Below are 20,104 nucleotides of genomic sequence, written 5' to 3' on the forward strand. Positions count from 1 at the left end.
GTCTCATGCTATGTTTGTGGCCCTGGTCCTACGTGTTTAGCTGCCAGAAATTTAATGCCAAGAAGCAGTATTCCAACAACTGATAAATCCCCTATAATGAATGAGAAAGAGAAATTATTTCATTTCAGTGTACCCATCTGATTGGAGTAATGATCTGCAAGTTTATTTGCTCAAATACATCAAATAAGATGCAAGCACTTTGACAAATATACAGAAAAAAGGTAGGATCAACACAGAACAGTAATCTAGCTTAAATGGAGGGAAAGCTTATGACAACATACTCCCAAGAGGAACTTTCTTCTGCAGTTAAGTTACTTATGTCAATAAAATAGAGGGCGATAGGCGTAAGAAGGAAGTTAGTTTGTGCATTTTTCTTAAACTTCAAAATGTTAATACATGCCAGTTAAACACTACAACTAAAATTTACAAGTAAGCATGACAGGGAGATGAGTTTGTTAGTTACCTTTCCTCTTTGAATAGTCCAGAAGAAAACAATTACTATAGTTACAGCAGGCAAACTGGCTGTTGGACTGGCTGATAAAGGACTGATTAGTGCGTTGAAGTCCATCTGAAGTTGTGCTCAAAAGCTCGTCATCCTCATTATGGCACAGTTTGGTCCATGAAGAGGCTTTACGCTGAGACAGACCTCAACTTATCACAAATTGTTGCTTTTCAAAAATTGCCAGGTGTACTACTACTGATCAAGGTCAGGCTGAGGAAGAGATGTTTATAGGAAGTAGTCTGGGGTACGCCGAGTAACATGAGGCTCTCCACGGCGAGGCGCTGGATCAAATTGAAGGCTGTTAAAAGGAAAAGGCTGATTAAGTGCTTTGTTGCATTAACTGCTGCATTTTTATTAATTAAATCCCATACCTGTCCTCTCCCCACTCTCATTTCCACAAGTTCCATTCTTAAGCTATTTTATTGCAGAATGCCAGGCCGATAAAGATCATTCAGGTTTGCCAAAACTGAAAATTATATTTCAGCCAAGGGTTTAGGATTTCAAGGACAATGTTTGTGCTTGCTTGACTACGGTAGACAATTACCCATATTTCACTAAATGTTATGCAACACTGAATCAAAAAAGGGAAATTGTATTTTTATTAACTGCAACGAACGTTATCAATATTTCAGTCATCATTTCCCATACTTTCACCCTCTATTAGGGCTTGAGCGGGAAAAGTTCCAATGAAATAAAAATGGACTCATTTAGCAGTGTTTTAATCAGGATTTGTTTAAAATTCTGTCCCTACATTGAAGGTGACTATTTTGTGGTGTAATTCCCAAATTAATGTGTCCTGTTCCTTGATTAGATGAGGTAGCAATTCAACTTGAGTGATGTTAAAAACAAAATGCAGTATTCTTTAACATACAGTTTCAAAAATATTACTTATGTTTTAGCTATCGTTTTCTGAACATTAAGGCCTAGTTTGCACATCACACTAAGCCTTGGAATGTGAGCAGTCCATCACCCGCCCCGGCCTGCTACTGAACTAAGCCGTAACTTCACGTCACCCAAACTCAGGCTTGTGGTTTAGATCTCTGCAGCCTGACCACAAGTTGTAACCAAAGCTTGTCCTATGGGTTATGGCTTGTAGCTTGTCCAGTTGAGCTAATCCCCAAGCCCAGATTTCGACAACATGATGAACCAAACTTTGTCCCGCTCAGTGCAGCAGCAAAACAAATGGAAAGGAGCAAAGTGGCCGCAATCTTCTCTCCACGAGTCCACACATTTGTGCTAAACCATAACTAGGCTTCCAGCATGATAGCTAAACTAGGCCCATGAGATATTCTTTAGAGTTCATACTGCAAAAGTGGTGTACTCTATAGAATTCATCAACACTTAACACAAGCCAGAGAACTTTACCCCTTGCAACCCCACCCCCATTGTTAAAACAAGCTCATGTTTCTTACAAGGAATATTTTAAAGTGTCATCTAGTTCCATGATAGCAGCCTGGTTCCCACAACGATAACAGTAATTGGGTGCACTGAAAATGGTGACCACATTCCGATCATGACACCAGTTGTAACCCTGCAGTGGGGGGAAGAAAATGCTTTCAGTGAAAAGTCTCAACCAATTTCTTCTTTAAAAGGTGTAACTAGATTAAAAGGTGTAAGGCCAGTAATCCCATGACCCTTAGGAGGGAGATCCAGGGGTCACAGGAAGCACCTAACTCCCTTCTCTGGCAGCAGAAAGCAAGCTCTGATGTTAAATTCCCCTTCCGCATAGCTGAAACTTCCACAACTCTTGCTCTACCCTGATCAGAGGTGATAAAGAGACATGCTGGGGATAGGCCAAAATACTTTGGATCTAATGCCTTCCAAGTCCCACACCAGGGACTAAACTACAGCCCAGGAGCTGAAAACTTTATTCCTTTCTATCTCCCTTGCATAGGTCCCAACGGTAGGGAAATAGTTTAAATAAAAAGAAATGGACGGAGTAGCATAAGACTGCTCCTTTGTCCTCCCTTTCCCAGTGCTGGCACAAGCCCAGCAGGACCATCTTTGACTCGCCCTCCCCATCACCTTAGGAATGCATCCTACCTTGCTTTATATATTTTCACTGGGAAAAAACAAACTATTTCAGAGTCAGAGCAAACATGCTTTGCACTATCTCAATGAATACTAATTATGTTCAAATGCAAACACCAATTTTTACATCTTTAAACGTTCTCTAACTCGTGGCGAATTATCAAACCCTAGCCACTAGCAAATTGGAAAATGTGGGATGCTCACTTGAAATGTCCCCTTAAAATTAATTTAGTATAAACTAAAATCAGTCACAGAGACATTAATATTACAGGATTAACTGGCACACTGGCAAATAAAGTTAACTGAACCATATATTTATGACACGTGTAAACATTTTTATTTACTCTGAATATTGTTCTGATAATTCTTGATGAATATTATACTAATTTACACCTTCTAAGATACAGAACATAAAAATTCAAGGTGCTGAGACTATACAACCTTCTTTCCAAAAAAGACAGACTTTCATTTTTAAGCCTTAGGTGGCTAGGTGCAACAGAGTAATTATACCTCCATTACAAGTTGGTGAGCACGAGACACCAATGTAAGCCCATTGGCATGGTTAAATGTTTCAGAGATATCTTGACCAAATGTATAGCCAGCGCCACGTGGAGAAATCCCCCAGCCACCACGATCATCTGGATCTGACCATAACAGATCACACATTGGGCCCTGTTCAAAGAAAATGGTACAGTATGTTACATAAGGAGGGAAATATTGCAAAAGGTAATCTAAAAAGTGTTAAGCTCCTGGATCTCTTAAGTATATTGCATATTCTATATAATAACAACATTTTACAGAGAAATAGGAAAAGTTGTTTCTTACAGTCTTCAGGAATTTGAAAATGAAACCTATCTAGAGAAAACAAGTGTGAAAATCAGAGAAGTGAATAGTATCAATAGAAAAAAAATCACCCAACCCCCCCCTGTAAAAGTGATGAGAAACTTAGCAGATGAGTTTGGCAAACAAAGAGGTGTATGAAGTAAAAGCATCAAAACAAAATACGTTCCAAGCCAAAAAGAAAAGTTAATAACAGCAACAATCAAACACAGATGGAGCAGAAGAACTAAAAGCAGGATAAAAAAATAAATCAATAAATAGAAAAAAGCATACTAGGAAAAAACCAGGAAAATATAATTGAACATCACCAGTATGTGAACTATTGTGCATGTATCTGGCAAGATATCAAGTTGAACAGAAAAGCCACAGTGCTGTTTAGAGAGAAAATTGGTAAAGAAAAAGTGTAATTTCAGTTGAAATGAAAACTAGGTTGAAAGGACCAGAGGCAGTAAAGGCACTGAGAAAAACTAATGCAATTCCCAAAAGGAAGAACGGAAACCAGATGACAGCTAAACAAAGGAGAATCCAAAAGAACAGCTGAGGGATGCCAGGATCCTGCAAGATCAGCTCTTGCATGTAAAGTACCTAGGCATAATTCCAGCTTCAAGCACACAAACGAAATGTTTTCCTTAAAGGGTCTACACCCTTCCAATGTGAAAGCTCTGCATAATCTCAGAAGTGACTCATCTAGCAAACTTTGCATGACATCAGCATCAGTTTAAAATGTACCTTCTAACTATATAGCACTGTAGATGCACGTCTGTGTCTCTCTTAAACTACATAATCATTGTGGTGCAAACAGAAGGAGCCATGATCTACCTTGCAGCTCAAACAAAACAGAGCTACAGAAATTTTATGCACTGTTTATAGTAAAACATTCTAAACCAAGTGTGTGCACCGGCATGCGGTAAACTTTCAAAGCCAGGTTACAGATATAATCTCAACTTTCTAAAGTAATTAACACCACAATTTTCAATTCATGTATGGACATCCAAATTATTATTTACAAATGCCCAGAATAATTCAATTTATACAAGACAATAGCCCTATTCAGGCATCATGTCTACCAAGGTCCCTGCATGACTCTGTCTACTCCATCCACCCCCACTAAGGTCTGAATGAGCTTCTATCCTCACTTATTCAAGCACGTTTAGAATTCTCATTGAGATTTCCCCGCTTAACTTAGAAAGCTGGGTGTGCCTGAGATGCTGGGGACTGGACCAGTCCACATATCCTTGTGCTTCCTACGTATGTTGGAATGCAGATGCTAAATACTGATGCAAAGTGTTTTTAGGAAAGGGGGAGCCAACTGCATAAACTTCTCAACCAGAGCCAGGGCTTTTTCGGCTGTGGCTCTGATCTGGTGGAACGCTCTGTCACAAGAGACTAGGGCCCTGCGGGATTTGACATCTTTCCACAGGGCCTGCAAGACAGAGCTGTTCCACCTGGCCTTTGGCCAAGGCACAGCCTGACCCCCCTCCTTTGGTAATCCTCACAGAACTCTAGCCCAATGGTTGCCATTAATTTGATTTAAACTGATTTTATAATGAATTGATTTTAGAATGTTGTATTATTTTACTGTTGTTAGCCATTCTGAGCCCGGCTTCGGCTGGGGAGGGCGGGATATAAATAAAATTTTATTGTTACTATTATTATTATCTACACATTCTCAACCTCCTCAAAAAGCTAGTCTTGCTCTTTTAAAACATATTTCAGCTGTAGCAATGTACTAGCAACTTTGTAAAGTTACAGGAGAGCAACTCCAGTTGCTACGGAACTGTTGTTATCCAAGTGCATTCTGTGTTGACTAAAATCCAGTGCAAATGAATGAGTCATGTATCACTGCCATGAGTGCACATAATAAACCATTTGAGAAACATCTGTGTCAAGAAGTACTGCAGATATGTGGTCCATGGCCTTTTCTGTGGTGGCGTCCTGACTATGAAATGCCTTCCTCCTGGAAATAAATCAGGCCCCAATGCTTTTGACATTCCAACACCAGGCTGGGCATTTATGAATATTAGCCCACTGCTACATTTCACACTGTGAAATGTAATTCCCCATTTTTACCTGCTTTCATTTAAGTAACTAGATGTGTTATTATCATTTTAAATATTGTCACCCACCATGAGATCTTTGAATTTAGGGAGAGCTGGAAAAATATTATTGGAACAAAGTATCTATACCACCAATTCAGGGCTTGATATGACAACCAAGCTGTGCAGACGTTTTGTTCTTACAGACCCTATTATGGTAAACTATAAAGTAGAAGTTCTGGTCTGTTCATTTTCTAGCCATCCAATTAAATTCATACATAAAAAATAGTACTGTAGAAGAAAACTCTTGGTTTTTAAGATTGATCAGAGCTTGCAAAATTTAAAAAGGTATTTCCACACACACATGCAACAGGGAATGCCTCATACTGTACAATTTTATACATGTCTACTCAGAAGTAAGGCCCACAAAGGTCGACAGAACTTACTCAGGTACATAACTAGGACTGCATCCAATTTTTATAAATACTAGAATGAACAATAATTTTAAAGGTTAAAGATCGGCAAACTAATTAAGGCAACCAACACATTTTTTAATCAATTAACTGATCAACTGCAAGTTGCAACCCTTTTGTCTAGCTATTATATTTGCCTGATTCAGTTCAAAGATATGATACCATACCCTATTCTATATTTAATGTATATATTTGCCATTCAATGTATACTCTGAGTCACAATGTATTTTCATTGATATTACCTCATGTGGAACTTCCTGCAGACGATCAAGAGCTCTAATATGATCCAGTGTATCTATAGATGGGGAAAGACCTCCATGGAGACAAAATATCTGAAGAATAAGAACCAGAATAAATGTATTATGTGCACTGCCAAGAGGTTGTATTCTTCATTCGCTTGAGGTATTTGTTGATACCAAAAACCAATTCTTATGCTACTGTCGCAACATGCACTTGACAATGAGCCTTGTGTGTTGCTTTCTTTCTCAGTTTTTGCACAAGGGGAAAACAGAAATTTCTACCGATTAAAATCACCAGCTTGTGTGATCACCTGAAACAGGTTTTTCATTGGGCCACTTTAGACGCAACACTAAAACCATTGTTTAGGGTTACAATAATAAGCTGCAGTGAGCCTCAAACTCAAGGTTCCTCCCCCCCCCCATCCTCTTCAGCTGCCAGGAGTTTAGACGTTTTGCTTCTGCTCTAAACGCAGCTTGTATTAAACCTGGACAAGCTATACCGTATTTTTCGCCCCATAGGACGCACCGGCCCATAGGACGCATCAAGTTTTATTGAGGGGAAATAAAGGGAAAAAATTTTATTCTCCCCCCCAGGCGCTTGTGGGGCCGGCAGCGGGGAGAAGCGCTCTTCTCCCCGCAGCCCGCCTTCAGATCAGGTCCGGGGACAGCGGGAAGACGCGCTGCGCCTCCCAGATGTCCCCAGAGCTTGCGGGGCAGGCAGCGGGGAGAAGCACTCTTCTCCCCACCGCCCGCCTTCAGACCAGGTCCGGGGACAGCGGGGAGACGCGCTGCGCCTCCCTCTGTCCCCCGACTTGTGGGGCTGGCGCTGGGGCTCTCCTGAAGCCTGGACCGACCCCTCTCGCTCTCCAGGCTTCAGCGAAAGCCTGCACTTGCCCCATAGGACGCACACACATTTCCCCTTCATTTTTGGAGGGGGAAAAGTGCGTCCTATAGGGCGAAAAATACAGTAATTAATCTTAACAGTCGTTTGTTGAAACAAGTCAACAAAAAGCCAGTTTATGAAGCTGCCTTGATTCAATTAACTATGGTTAATAATAATCACAATATATCAGCACCCACATAGTTTGTCAGTAAACCCAAACAAGTTTCACAAAAACAATCAATTTAGTAGCACAATGCATTAACATCTAAGCCCGCATAATACAGTGCAAAGAGTAACAAAAACAATTTCTGCCTCCTCTGTGAATATAGTTGATATCATAGCATTTCAACAATCCCCTTCTATCTGCATCATCTAGAGGAGGGAAATAAAGGGTATCAAAATCCTAGGACTTTTTAAATTGCTCCTTTGTTCTAGAGTGAAGGATCATTTCAACCAATAAAACTTTTGTTACATAAGCACTTCTATATGCAAGCCAAACCCATTTTAAATTCCAATTCAAATAGCACCAGAAAGCGATCAATTTTTTGCACAGTGAAAAGTTCTGTAGCTTACTTAATGGCTAATCCTTTTTTTTTTTTTTTGTTCTACATCAACAAAAAGCATCAACATTTCTTAAACTAGAGTTTCTGAATTCCATACACAAGTATGTTTCACACCTCACAGTGTTATCTGCAAAATACAAACAATATGTATTTTACACCTAACAATTCAAATTCAGGACATGAAATTTAAGTCATCAGTACAGGGCAGTACTATTACCACCGAATAAGAAGGCAAAACCACATATGGGATGGAATGCTGGGCTGTCATGAGTTCCCTTTCCCCTCCACACATCAGCATCATTCTTGGTGATGGTTTCCAGGTTTACTGAAGCCAAGCTTTTTATGAGTATCACAAAAATAATAGTATCATACCTGTCCATCAACTAGAGCTGTAAGTGGAAGATAGTCAAACAGATCTGTGAAATACTTCCAAACATTGGCATTTCCGTATTTCCGTAGACATTCATCATAGAAGCCATATACTTGTGTAATTTGCCTGCTTTCATGATTGCCTCTCAGAATTGTAATGCGTTCTGGGTAGCGCACCTAGCCATAAAGAACAAACACAGGTTGTAATGATCCACCAGCTGGTATCACCATTATACTCCAGGTGGCATGGAGCTTATCTCATTGCAAAATGTTTACTAAGCATATTTTAATCTAAAACCACAGGAGTCAGAACCTACAAACCTTACCTTTAATGCCACAAGAAGAGTCACAGTTTCCACTGAGTAGTAGCCTCTGTCAACATAATCTCCCATGAAGAGATAGTTTGTGTCTGGTGATTTCCCGCCAATTCTAAAGAGCTCCATAAGGTCATGAAATTGACCATGGACATCTCCACAAACTGTAACAGGACAACGTACTTCCTGAACATTTGATTCTTTTGTAAGTATCTCTTTAGCCTAATATGAGAAAAAAACAACCAATCAGATTTGAAACCAAAATATATTCAGTTTTTTATGCAAATGTAAAGAAAAACTGCTGCAACAGAAGATCTAGTGACTGTCCTTAATCTCAGTGCTGAACTGAGTTCCTTGTTGAACTCAACAGGAAAGAGGATGGGGGCAAAATTAGAATCAACTGGCTCTGCCTGTAACTGGCTATGGCTCCACCCTATTGTTTGCCTCCCTGAAGTCTGCCCTACGAGTCCCAATGGGCACCAGTCACAACTGGCATAACGTTTAGGAATTTTCCAGGTGTTCAGGAACTACCTATTATCTCCCGTTTGCAAGTATCACCAACCAAACCCAAAACCCCTACCCCTATTTCAACAAATGCAAGGCCCTACAACATTCAAAAAGCACTTGCTTGACACTTCAGGATGTGTTTATCAACTCCAAGAAAAATTGTATTGATAAACAAAATCAATATTCTTAAAACTATTATCCTAGGTGCACTCCACTTCCAGACCTATCATTACTACCAGCAGCAAACATTATTAAGAAGTTAAAATATATGATCTACAATGGATTAAATACTATTAATCTCATTTCAATTCCATAAATCATGGAAATCCTTCATTTATGTATAAATTTTAGTGGTAAAAGTGCTAGGAATGTGGTCTTCTGGAAGTCATTGCTTCAATGTTTCTGCACTAATTTATGCATATTTCTGATTACATAAACATATTCAGCCCTGCATTTTTAAAAATTCTGATTTCAAAAGACATACCAATAAACTAAGATATGATAAAACTCAAGAAATAAGCAAAAAACTATGGGATTCCTGTGGCTCCCTCTTGGCTGTAACTACATAGCTTTCAAAGTTACACTCCTGGTGGCTGGGCAACTACGTCCATAATGCAAAGTGCAATGGATGTTGAATGTTTAGTTGAAAAGCAGGGGTAGTTCTGTATCCAATTATACAGAGCACTGCAAGAATTTACATTACTGAAATATGTGGAAAGCACGTACAGCTGTTTTCCTAACAAAAAGAAAAATGTAAACATTATTTGTACTGTTTAGGCTGCAATCCTATACACACCTGCCTGGGAGTAATTCCCAGGCAGGTAAGTATAGGATCACACTGTTAACTCTATATTCTCATAGGCTAGCTAGAGCCATGAAAGAAGCCTTTTGCGAGGGAAGCTGTCCAAAACTTCTGAAAGAAGTCAAATTCAATCAGGCTTCTTTGTATTCAGCCTTGTATGGGGAAGGAAAAGCAAGTAACCTAGTTCGGATAAAGAAACTAGAATGTTCCAAAATTTTCTGGATCAGTGTGTGCAAAAACAGTGAGGATAACTCCATCATTGGAGGTAAAGCATAGCTGTCAACTTTTTCCTTTTCTTGCGAGGAATCCTATTCGGAATAAGGGAATTTCCCTTTAAAAAAGGAAAACGTTGACAGCTACGGAGGTAAAGGAATATACAGAACTGTGTCATAAAGCCATTTTTTCCTCTTCAAAGTGACAAAACACTTTAACAAAGTGGTGCTATTTTGCACTATGCTCTAAAAAATGTCTGATGCATACATTCAAAATGTAGTGACCACATAAGCACTGCATGATCCACTGAGTACTTGGGGTGATACAGTACTGTGGCTCATACCTGGATTATAACAGAACCCGCTGCTGTGGACGCGTACTCTGCGTGTGTAAATGACGAGTGGCAAAAGCAACCTCTTACTGCAGGAAATCCGGTGCTGAGAGCATGGTGGGTTTTTGTTTTGTTGTTGTTGGGAAAAAGCAACAATACAGTTGCGGTCATCTGTCTGTGGCCCCCACCCTTCGCAACACTTCCATCTCCCCACGAGCGCGTGGGGAAGAGTGCATTGCAACGGAGGAGGAGGGTGAATTGTAACGTTCCCTACAATTTTACAGTGCCCTTCGCCAGGAACACAGCAAGGTTTCAAACCAGGCCCCAGGCACCAAGATCTTAACAGTGCTAAGAATGATGAGGATGGAGAGAAATTCGCAGGGAGCGGAGACAGCCACAGAAAGGCAAAGCCTAGGTTTAAAGTATGACATTGATATACTCCACCGGCTTCATTCGTCGACTGTCAGCTTCGCTCTTAATCTAATTGCTATATGCAAATGTGTGTGTGTGTTTTTTGGGGGGTACTTTTACACAGCCTTGGCAGCCCTTTCCAGAGAACTCTCTCCACCTTTCGCCTTCTCAAAACGGTCTCCTTGGTTTCAAAAGACATACCAATAAACTAAGATATGATAAAACTCCACCAGCTTCATTCGTCGACTGTCAGCTTCGCTCTTAAACTAATTGCTATATGCAAATGTCTTTTTTTTTTGGGGGGGGGGTTACTTTTACACAGCCTTGGCAGCCCTTTCCAGAGAACTCTCTCCACCTTGAGCCTTCTCAAAACGGTCTCCTTGGTTTCCCAGGACCCGTTTCACTGGCAAAGGGAGAAGTCCAAACCTTTTGCCCGAGTCATTTTCAGCCTTCCTCCCCCCCCCTCCTTCCTCTCTCTCTAGTGATCCTCTCAGATCTATGTACGGTTTTTATTTCGGTAGGATCCGGGCCGCCCCCCCCCCCGCCACGCACCTTCTCGCAGAGGCTCCGCACTTGGCTCTCGCTCAGCTGCTTGCACTCGTTGAGCTGCTCGATCCATTGGTCCAGCTCCTTGGTGAAGCTCTTGTCCTCCATTCTGGCCAGCCGCCCGCTCAGTTGTGGGAGAAGGGAGCAGCGCCGGGCGGCGTGGCCAGGGCGGCGTGGTCCAGGCTGGACCGGCCCAAAGGGAGAAAAAGACGAAGGAAAAAAGGAAGGAAGGGGGGAAAGGGAAAAAAGAAAGACAAGCCAACGGTACTGAGGGGGGGCAGAGAGGGGGAGGGGAGGGGGAGGCCCGGACCAACGGTCACAAGCCCAACGGCCCGCCTAGAGAGCGCGCGCGCGACACAGGCCCAAGCCTCACCCTCATAGAAGTCCCTCACCCCCTCTCTCCCTCCGGCACCGTGTAATGGCGGCGGCGGCGGCGGCGCTGCGCACTTCCGCCTCACGTCGAGGCGCTTCCGGCGAAACGGGCCGGCCGCAGCGCCACCTATCGCCCGGAGGGCAGAACTTGCCCTCTTAGCTCGCCTCTGCTCCGTTCGTGAGTTGAGGGGGGGGGAAAAGGGATCGAAATCTGAAGGCAGGGGCGGATCTACTATGAAATGAATGAAGCTTAAGCTTCATGGCCCCTAATCCCCGAGGGCCCCCAGAAGCGGCTTTACTGCACTTTTTTTTGGGGGGGGGGGTCTGGTAGACCCAATTTGAGTCACACAACTCAAATTGGGTTTTGTTGTATTTCAATAATCCTGAAGTTTGAGTCAGGAGCACAGATGTTGTGAAGGTGGAGGGTGGCAGTACAGCAATTTTAAGCAAAATCTGAAATGTATTTTTTAACTGTGGTGATCTGACATGGAAGAACCGCATTGAAGATGCCCCCCCCCCCCATGACCATTCAGGCGTTGGGGCCCCAAAATTGTAGGTCTGCCACAGCCTGAAGGGTGCAGTTTGGGGAAGGAGCCCACTACAAACACTTTTTATTTCATCGTCCAGGGAACTGACAAATACTGTTAAGCTTGTTTTTAAACAAGTTGGACTTCTTAATTTTTACGGTGGTGCTTCATATTTGAAATCTTTCTTCCTGTGTCCCAAGACTTCCCTGAAGCCAACTCTCTGGAACATTCAGTGAATTTATTATTTACTCAGGCCTTTTAAATGTCCTGAAATTTTAAGTAGTAGTGCCACGGTTTCTAGTAACGTTCTATGATTTTAATGTGTACTCTTTTTTTTTAAAGCACTGCTTTTAACTGTTTTAGGAGCCCCTTCAGCACTGAATGAGGTATACAGCTCAGGAGCAATTGTGCTGGCTGTGGGGTCTGCACCAAAGTTGGGCCCATGCAAATGCAAGTCAGCACATCTCCCAGAAAAGGTGCAACCACTGCAAAAGATTGTTTGCTTGTTTTGTTTAATTTATATACCACCCTTCATCAAAAGATCTCAGGGCGGTTTGCAGAATTAAACATCAGGTCCCACAGTGCCAACAGCTATCTAATGTCATGCCCCAAACCATGAATACAGGCTTCAGTCTTCTGGACTTTAAAAAATACTTTCTGTGGAATTAGCACAAGTCTCAGGATGAGATTTTAACAGCCCTAGTCTGACTTTCTGTTACAGTGCTGAGTGCAGTTAACCACTCCTTTCCACACAGATATGGCTGAACATTTTCCCTGAGGAATGCAGAGATGAACCCATGTCTCTTCCAAAAAGTGGTAGTAGTGCAGAGGAACCGCAGCAAGTCCAGTGTAGCTACCAGTCCCAATCTTATCTGGGTTAATGTTATGACACAGCTGTTCATCAAAGTCCATGCTCACCAAAAAACATGTCTACTACAGTAAGGAACTACTCTAGAGAAATTATACCTCTGCTCACCCATTTTACCTGCTGTTTTCACACAAAGGATTGTGTCATCGTCAAAGTTCAGTGTGTGTATAAGAGTGCATTGTGAAATCACTTGCGAGATGCTTCACAGGAACAGAATCACAAATGAAATATCCCACTGAAATAAAATGTGACTTGAGTCTAAGTATTACTATTATGCTTTACTAATTTCACCTGTACCCCAATTTAGATTGTGTAAAACTGTGCAGAATTGTGTTCCAAATAAACTGCCCAGTATTAAGTTATAAAGATTCAGATTTGGCTTTTTCTTAAGTTTTAATTTTGGTTGAAAAGGCAAGGCAACAGCCTTTAAGTTATTAATATCAAATTTAAATAAGTATTTTAATCAAGTAAAAAAAGAAGGGACAAAAAATTTCTATGCAAATGATTCATGATTCAACCAAGAATAGAAAGATGACTACTGTCAGGCAGCCGAAAACAAAGAAAAACCAGATTTATACCTTTAACCATTATAATGAATGTATTGGCCTTTGTTCCATATGTAACATCACAATCCTTTGCTCTGCTGTAAAGTGCAGCGATATCTGTAATTACTTGCATAACATCCGAAGGGCAGATTCAGCAGTTATGACTTCACAGGACTGGCAATAAATATCATGTGGGGCATCTATGGGTGTTTCATTTCTGGATGCTATGCTTACTGTAACAGCACAAGTATCTGCTTGAATTATAAATGATGAACCAGTACAGGACCAGTCTGTTAACTTTCAAATAAAGTTTATTTCCTTCAGGGCTTAAAATTTTTTTCTTAAACCACTCTCCTGGGATACATTAGTCCAAGGTCTAGTTCCGGTCTGCTTTTAAAGGAATGAAAGCTAAAGGAATACGATAAAATAACAGCTATGGTGTTCAACATGCCTCCAAGGGTTGGTTCACATGGAAATGCCCCCCAGAACCATGCATGCGTTGCACTGGCTCGATATTACCTGCTGGACATGGTTGTTGATTCACAAAAAAGCTATTTTAAGCATCTGACTCATGTCAAATGTATCATGTTGATCTTACTAGATTTTTACTAGACACATACTAATGGGCAACTAAATACCACTTTAAAAAAACACACATGCTCATTTTAAAAATTGCTTTAGTTCCTACTGTATGTATGTAGTTCCTATTATGTAGTTCCTACATAATCTTCTGAGCCGTTATTGGAAGTATACGGAAAAGCAACTTGTGTCCAAGGCTGATTTTCTGTATACCATGATGGCTGTTGCCAATTGCTATATGGAAAGGCCACGGCAGAACTGAAATAACCATACATTGGATAGGTTTGGGCTAAGTTAAACCTTTGTGAGTCTCCAACACTGAAATGACTAAAAGTCTGTGAACAAAACATACTAGACTCTGTGTTATACACTATGCTTGTAGTTGTGGACATGCCATGTGTCAGGGGATTCATTTCACAGGAATTTAATTCCTGGTATGTCTGAGTTACTGAGTGAGTATTGCAATGATTTTGGTATAAGTACCAAGAGGAATAAGGATAAACTGCACCATAAATATGCACAGGAGAACTCTGCCACTGAGAGTTTTCCTCAATATGTTCATTTTGATTTAAAGGTGAAAATTTAGTTTTGTTATTTTCACTGTACGATGGTTCCATCTGCAAATGCTCCAATTCCATGGCTTTATTTGGTTCTGTCATCACTGTGGAATCTAAATTATATGGGGTTGTGCAGTTGGGGGTCACATTTTTCTCCTGTCCACATTCCACTTCGTTTCGATCAGATTTTAGAGGTGAACTCGAAGCTGTGCTACATTCAGGCATTAAATGTGAAGCATCTCTCAGGACATCTGATTTTAAGTTATGGTGCTCATTTAGCGTACCCAACGCAGAATTAGCATCATCTCTAGTAGGAGAGTTTTCAGGAGATTGTTGTAATAACTCAACTGTCACTGAAGGTAAAGAAAGACTTTCACCTCCCTCATTGTGGGATGCAATATATTCTTGGTCATAGTCTTTTGCATTCCAGCCGCTCTTGTTGAAATCTCTTAGATCTGCTAGATTCTGCTGACCAGCTAATGTGTTTGAACAAATGAACTTTGGTTCTGAGGCATTTGGCGAAGATTGAATGCTTTCACAGGGATAAGCAACTTTTAACTGTGAAGGTGAGATTGGTGCTGTCTCTCTCAAATTGCCAGGTTTTTTATTCCACATATTGTCTGTTGAAATGCTTAACTGTAGTTCTTTCTCTTTGGGGAAATTATATTTTCCACTCACTCTGCAAAACAAAAATCAAACTTTTTTTTTTAGTGATTTTTTAAACACAAGAATATCGATGTTCTATTAGAATTAGGACCTGATCTGAATTTACTCGATGCACAAAAACATAAATTGTTTATGTATTTATTTCTAAACATTTGCTTGGTCCCTATTTTTATAATCTTGTAATATATTTTGTTTCAATACTAACATTTCAAGGTGGAAACAGAGCATCACTATTCTCCAGCTGTCTTAAGTGTGAATAATGGAAAAGAAAAGGTGTGGGTAGCTAACCTTGTGGGTTACTAGATTCATAAAATGATCTGGGCATGGGTTATCATAATCAAATAAAAATGTGTGTTAGCTTGATAAAAACATGAGAAAAGCCTCAGACCAATGGCCAATCTAGTCCAGCATCCTATACACACAGTGGCCAATTAGACGTCTGTGGGAAACCAGCAAGTAAGATTTGAGCATAAAAGCACTCCCCCCTCCTGTGGTTTCCAGCAACTGGTATTCAGAAAGATTGCTGCCTCCAACTGTGGAGGCAAAGCTATCATGGCTAGTAGCCTTTCATAGCCCTCTTCTCCATGAATTTGTCCGATTCCCTTTTAAAGCCAAACAATCTAGTAGCCATCACTGTCTCCTGTGGGAGTGAACATTCTACACAGAGAATAAATGTCTTTGATCTGTCCTGAATTTTCAAACACGGAGCTTCATTAGGTATCCATGAATTCTAGTGTTGTGTACAAGACAGAAAAACTTTTCTCTATCCAATTTCTCCATGCCGTAATTTTAAAAATTTCCATCATATAAGCTCTTACTCCCCTTTTCTCAAACTTAAAAGCCCCAAATACTGCAGCCTTTCTTCATAGGGGAGTTGCTCCATCCCTTTGGTGATTTGGGTTGCACTTTTTTGAACCTTCCCCAACTCTACAATATGTTTTTTGAGGTGAGGTGACCAGAATAGAACAGTACACAGTACTCCAAAAGTGGCCACACCAGATTTGTATAATCACATTATATAATATCATATATCATATCATATCATATCATATCATATCACATTATCAGCAGATTTAATTCCTTTCTCAATGATCCCTATCATAGAATTTAACTTTTTCGCTGCTGCTACATACTAGGTCAACCTCAAATTCTTGTTCCGGATTTGTCACTGCCAGTGTAAATGAGAAATAAAGTGTCCCCCCCCCCCCCGCTCAACATCTATTGCTTTACAATTGTTTACATTCAATTGCACTTGCAATTTTACTGGCCTTTCACTCAGTTTGGAGGGGTCTTTTTGGAGCTCTTCACAATCTCTTTTTGTTTTAATGACCCTGAACCATTTACTCAAGGTGTATGTGAGAGAAACTTATTGGCCTACGTGTGCAGAATATTCAAATGTTATGTCCACTGCCCAAATCTTAATCCCTCAAAGGGTGTAGGGAATGTCTACCTCCAAATAAGGGAAACGTTTTAAAAGGCATTTAATAGATGGAATTTATAGAAGTAAAAAGCAAAAACAAGACAGGCTAAAGACCTCTCAGAAGTATGTTTCATCAACTTTAGATTTCGTGAAGATCTAATACTAGATCCAATACTGTCCAGCAGTCCTTCCCACAGACAACACAGGTTTCTTCCATACAAGAGCACACAAATCATGTTAATAGGAGAACAGAAACAAAAATGTGAATATTTTGCTTAAAATTCAAGTTATCTATCTGATTGTTCAAGAACAAAATTTCTTTCAAGAAAAACACATGAATCCTCAGAGATAAAGAATGTTTTCTCAGGTTACGTTTTATGAAGAGATGACTTTTAAAGGACAAGGGAGGCTGTTTCTTGACCAGATCTATCTGATGATATTCAAATGAACAACTTGGCTGTATAAACGTGGATAACGGAGTTTATTTCAACCAAGGTCCACAAGGAATTTCACGTGAAAGGCTACTTCGGCAGCTGGTTAAAAAAAATATGGCACATCAAAAACGCAGGGAGAAATCAACCCATTTGTTCCATCAATGCAAGACTTTTTACTGTGCAAAGGAACTTTCTTTTCTCTCGGTGTGTACCCCCTAAATCTGTTCTGGCATTTCCTTCAACCCGTTGAAACAAATCTGCGATGGCACAGGGTTTATGTGGGGAGACAGTACGTACATGTACTGTCTGTAAGGCAGGCATTAATTGGCTTTCCAGTGCCAGGATGTCCTATCAGCAACACAACTATTTTTGTGAATTGCCACTGTTAATAATTTAAATACCACTGTCTGTACTCATCTGCATTTCATGTCCACATCTCTGCTTACATTCTGTTCTGAATGTGTATCAAATAACATTAATTAGAAGTCTTTTTAGATATGTGCACATTATATGCCAAATACTGTCTTCTTTCCTTCAACAGTCATCTAGAATCAGCCATTACAGTACTCTGCCACAGTAGGAGATGAGAAACAGGGACTTTCCCTCACCTCTGAAAGACCTGTCCCTGAACTGTTTCTGTCCCAGCTGCTTTTTATTTAAAAAAGTACTATTTAACTTTAAGGTTCAGTATCTGAGTTTGCTTTCCTTCACCCTCCTCCTCCTACCTATCCCATTTTCCTTTTGTGGTTGGTCTTTTAGATTTTAAGCCTGGGGGAAAGAACTGTCTTAGTTTAATTGTTTCTATGTAAGCCACCCTGGTTGCCTTTCCAGTGGCATTTTGTTTTTTTAAATCATTTTTAAATCCTATGCCCTTTAAAAAAGTGAGGTTTGGGGGGGGCGCTTATTGGGTTGTTGCTTTTATTTTGATTATATATTTTGTGGTTTTATATTCTGGTTTTGTTCTGTAAACTGCCCTGAGAGCTTGGATATAGGGCCGTTTATAAATTCAATAAATAAGTAATTTTTTATTGGGTTTTCAAAATACAAGTACAAACCAAAACAGAATAATAAAAAAATAATAATCTAAACATAAAAAGTATAACTCATAGAAATAAGGTAAACAGATGGAATTAAACAATCTAGCAACATAATCTAAAGGATAATTTCCAGAGTTCCATATATTGATTGATGGCTTAGAAAGCTGTTGTTGCAAGTGGTGATTACAAACATACGTGATATAGTTCCAGCTGATAGCATGAAAGGCATGGGAGCCTTTTTGGTTGAACAGTGCGATAGAAATCCTTTAAATAAAGTTCTAAGAAGGGCCTGATCCACAAAATTTGTATGAAAAGTTATGGGAGTAACACGTTTCAAATAGGTCCACTAGGCACTGGTATTTTGTTACTGTTTTACTATTTATACCTTAAATTCCTGCTATTTTCATCTTCATTTATCTTTTCTGTGGTTGTCATCAGTGAATCAGCAATCTAATAAATTAAAATAGGAAAACAAACCGATGTAAGTATATTATGCAAGTTAATTCTTTTAACACTTTTCTGTAAGTTCTATAAAATTGTAAAAACAATGGGAAAGCGTTTTGTGCTGTTGGACAAGACTTTAGATTGGATCATGAGACTCTGTTCCCATCATTCCTTACCACTGGCCCTGCTAGCTAGGGAGGATGGGATTTGTAGTCCAAAAACAGCTGGAGACCCAAGTCTGGGAAACACTGTTATTGATTTTACAAATCACTTTGAGGGTTGTTTTCTTCTTTCTACAAGTGGTGTATTATTTTTATGAAACAAAGAAATGATTATATTCTCTATTTCAGTTCTGCAAAACAAAACTTCTTAACTAGAAGTAACGGTACCACTGATGTAAATTTCATTGCTAATTCCTGTTGTGCATATATTTCCCTTAGCCTTGCACATACACTATGTAAAAGAAGTAAAGTTTACTAACCCCCTCCTCCCCCCACCTTATACTATATACAACATCAATTTCTCACATCGAATATAACTGATCCGAAAAAGAACTTTATGATCTGAAAATAGAGAGGCATGTACTTTTATAACCCAAGAAAATCTTTAATAAAAGGGGGAGGAAAAACATTTCCCTTCTTAGTAGTATCTTCAGATACAAGCGTTTAATTGTATATTAATCATACAATTAAAGGCAGGAGGATTATTATTGGGGGGAAACCTCTCCAAACCTCCATAGCTGCAATAGTATGTGGGCTAGTTTGTAACACCAGATTATTTTCTTATTCAGTTTTACAAAACCGTAATAATGTTCCTTATGATTGCCTTACACGGCATTGCTCCAATGCTCTACTATCCAGATAAAAAAATTCCTTCCAGTAGCACCTTAGAGACCAAGTTTATTACTGGTATGAGCTTTCGTGTCCATGTACACTTCTACTATCCAGATGAGCCTAGATCAAAACTCATTCACTATGTGATTACTTTTTCTTTTTATGGTTATTGGTGTTTTTCCTTTTGTTATTTTTCTGAATGATGCCATGGCCTATGGCTAGCGTAATAAAAGTCTATGATGATGATGATGATGATGTTTATGGATTACTTTTAGACCGATTCAGACTAAATGTTTCCAAAGGCTTTTTGAGACTGTTCTATTTAAATCCTCACAAAGACCTGGAATGCACTCAGAAAGATACAAAGGATGACTTGCATCACTCCAGGGGTCTAATAATATACCTTGGGTCGGGCAGAACATGGAAAGCAGGCAGGCAGTAGAGGGCACTTTTGATACCTTAGTATAACATCTTTTCTCATGAGGAACGAGACTGCAGTAGTCCCAGTCCTTTGTGGGAAAAGATAATCCTGCAGGACCTGAGGATTGTTTGCTACTTCCTTTCCATGCCCCAACAAGGAGTTTTGGTGTTGGGCAGTGGGGAAGGCTGGGACAGCCCTGCTCCCATCAATCCTACATTTTTGGCAAGCTCTGTTTGAATATTTAAACATCCCTATATGCAATACAGTGGTACCTCGGGTTAAGTACTTAATTCGTTCCAGAGGTCCGTTCTTAACCCGAAACTGTTCTTAACCTGAAGCAC

General features: G+C 40.0%; 2 protein-coding genes across 2 annotated transcripts in view; both read right to left on the reverse strand.

Annotated features, from left to right (window-relative positions):
• Positions 1-141: 141 nt before the first annotated feature.
• PPP2CB (protein phosphatase 2 catalytic subunit beta) lies at positions 142-11,478 on the reverse strand. Its single transcript, XM_028711335.2, has 7 exons — positions 11,067-11,478; positions 8,263-8,472; positions 7,940-8,113; positions 6,125-6,214; positions 3,044-3,205; positions 1,915-2,033; positions 142-800 (listed from the first exon to the last, which is right to left on the reverse strand). Exons 1-7 carry the CDS (start codon positions 11,166-11,168, stop codon positions 728-730), a joined length of 930 nt encoding a protein of 309 aa, XP_028567168.1. The 5' UTR covers positions 11,169-11,478; the 3' UTR covers positions 142-727.
• A 2,187-nt stretch (positions 11,479-13,665) lies between these two features.
• Positions 13,666-20,104, reverse strand: part of TEX15 (testis expressed 15, meiosis and synapsis associated) — a 34,957-nt gene continuing 28,518 nt past the window's right edge. The window contains exons 8-9 of the mRNA XM_028712472.2: positions 18,451-18,515; positions 13,666-15,187 (exon numbers count right to left, since the gene is read on the reverse strand). Coding sequence (XP_028568305.2) covers positions 14,080-15,187; positions 18,451-18,515 — 1,173 coding nt within the window. The 3' untranslated portion in view covers positions 13,666-14,079. The remainder of the gene's footprint in view (positions 15,188-18,450; positions 18,516-20,104) is intronic.

Source organism: Podarcis muralis, chromosome 17 (assembly GCF_964188315.1).
Source record: "Podarcis muralis chromosome 17, rPodMur119.hap1.1, whole genome shotgun sequence".
NCBI lineage: Eukaryota > Metazoa > Chordata > Lepidosauria > Squamata > Lacertidae > Podarcis > Podarcis muralis.